Here is a 2280-nt window from a genome sequence, read left to right as displayed (position 1 = left end):
ACGTAACACATATACTTTGCATGTGTTCATCGGGAAGATTATGAAACAAAATGGACGGTGTGTACCACGTGACTTTCGTAAACCAAGGAGCGGAATGTCGCAACTCTTTATATATATGGCTCTGGTCGGGGAAAATATTAGCGCCGCCACTGCTGAAAGAAAATCTAATGCGTTACGAAATACTAACCAGAACTCGCTTGTTGTCATTGACAATGTTACAGAAAAAAAACCAGCATAAACATAAAATATCTTCAACAACAACGAAGACTGGTTTCCGAACTTATGTGTCAGTGCGTCTGTTCGCTAATCATCTTATACATTACGGCCCTTAATCTCAGTCACAAAACTCAAGCCACAAAATTCAACGAAACAGTTTGCTCTACTTCAACTTCAGAATTACAAAGAATGTTCAATTTATTTATTAATGGTATCCACGACTTATTAAAAGTGTAGGTCTACTGTGCAGGATCCATAAACGTTTTGAACCGAATTGATGTCGGGTGTTAAAATTGTGTCATTATGTATTTTAGTGCTATCATCAGACAAATCCTGTCCATCTGGTTACTTTGGTGAACTCTGTAACTACTCATGCCACTGTTCTGCAGGAGCTGATTGTAACAGAGATGATGGTAGCTGTACAAATGGATGCAGTGATTCATGGGCAGGATCCAACTGTAGCATAGGTTTGTGTTTTCAGTGAAACCACATTTTATAATGTTAGATCGGCTTAATCAATGTAATAAATTGAATATTTATATGAAAATAGATAATAATATCATGCATATAATATTAAGGAAGGTAATGAACTTGGGGGAAAAACAGAGTTCTGTGACACAAAGGCTAAACAAGCAATTGATCAATCAGCATTTTTATCAAAACCATTTCTTGAGAACATGCAAAACAACGTTAAATACGTGGACTTAAAGAAAGTAAAGGAAGTTAAATGGGTAAAATGACAGGGAGCAAAATGTTTGAGGAACCAGATTTTCAATCAGATTCTCTCTGTAGCCCTTCTACAAAAAATACTTTATAGACAAATACCGTCACAAACAAACACAGATAAATACATTAATCAATACCCGAGGGTATCACCCCAAGGTCCAGCTTAGTTGACAGAGCTACCGTGTTGTTGCTAGATGTGTATTGGCGATTTCTCCTGCACGTGGTAGCATAGTTAACGGCGGTTGTGCAGGAGCTGACAAATACAGATTAAATCCCGATAGTAACATTACATTAAACAAATAATAATTGTGATGTTTCTAATAATTTCCAGCTCTTCCCTACTTAAGTAGGCCCCCAATCGCTACTCCAAAAGCAAGTACTATATTGGTTGATGTTACCTGGACACAAGGTAAAGACTACGGTACAGGGACAATAACATCATGGACCCTTTGGTACAAGAAAGAAGGTAGCAGCCAATTCACGTCAATTAATTCAAACACACCTGACGTCATCAAAATTACTGGATTGAAACTTCATGAAACTGTAACATATTACAGTATACTTTCGCGATCTGTTGAAGGTGTTAATACACCCGGACCGGGAAGTCCACAAGAAAAAATTCAGACCACTTGCTCAGGTAAGCTACAATGATGCAGTCGCTGCGATATTATTCTGATGGTCTTAAAATATATATATGTTGATATATTTCCTAAATGGCTGTTGCAATATGTTAAATATAATAACATTAAGTCTATGTCCTCACACGGCAGCTAACGGTTAGCAAAATCCGGATTCTGCTAACCGTTAGCTGCCGTGCGTCCATGCGAGAAAATCCCGATCTGGATACCAACAATATGATAATCGAATCACTGGCCAATAAGAAACTGGAAATTGTAAACGCGTACGTGTGATTGGTTGATGATAGAAACGCCTCAGCTTGCTAACCGATAGCGCTTGCTAACCTTTAGCGTAGCCGGATACCGCTAACGGTTAGCGCTAACCGATCGGGCGTTCTCACGCAGGTGCTAACGGTTAACTCCCGATCCGGATACTAGAACTCTCGTGAGAACCAGACTTAATTTGTTAAGCAGGGCACTCACTGCGCACGACGGTCATCAGCTGACGCAATTCTATGAAGAACGCAACACGACAATGCACGCGCAACAGATCGTTTTAATGACGATCCATTCAGACTCCTACCGACAATCAGCAGTCGACGTTGCATCCCTGTGCGTCTATCGCGCACAGGGAACTGTGCTGGATTCGTTGTGCAACGGTCGTACGACCATAGCATAGTTACCAACCTGAGAGATTTGAAATGCGTGACTACACCAGTTA

At 40.1% G+C, this 2280-nt stretch overlaps 1 protein-coding gene across 1 annotated transcript in view; it reads left to right on the top strand.

Moving 5' to 3' along the window:
* The window catches only part of LOC117118299 (sushi, nidogen and EGF-like domain-containing protein 1), a 20287-nt gene that overhangs the window by 14056 nt on the left and 3951 nt on the right, over positions 1-2280 (top strand). Inside the window, exons 5-6 of the mRNA XM_033262869.1 lie at positions 531-683; positions 1274-1579. Of these exons, the coding sequence (XP_033118760.1) occupies positions 531-683; positions 1274-1579 (459 nt within the window). The remainder of the gene's footprint in view (positions 1-530; positions 684-1273; positions 1580-2280) is intronic.

Source organism: Anneissia japonica, unplaced genomic scaffold (assembly GCF_011630105.1).
Source record: "Anneissia japonica isolate Jap-2015-1 unplaced genomic scaffold, ASM1163010v1 scaffold7473_len308249_cov148, whole genome shotgun sequence".
NCBI lineage: Eukaryota > Metazoa > Echinodermata > Crinoidea > Comatulida > Comatulidae > Anneissia > Anneissia japonica.
The sequence above is the reverse complement of the archived record's forward strand: the minus strand, read 5'-3'. Positions and strand labels throughout refer to the sequence as shown.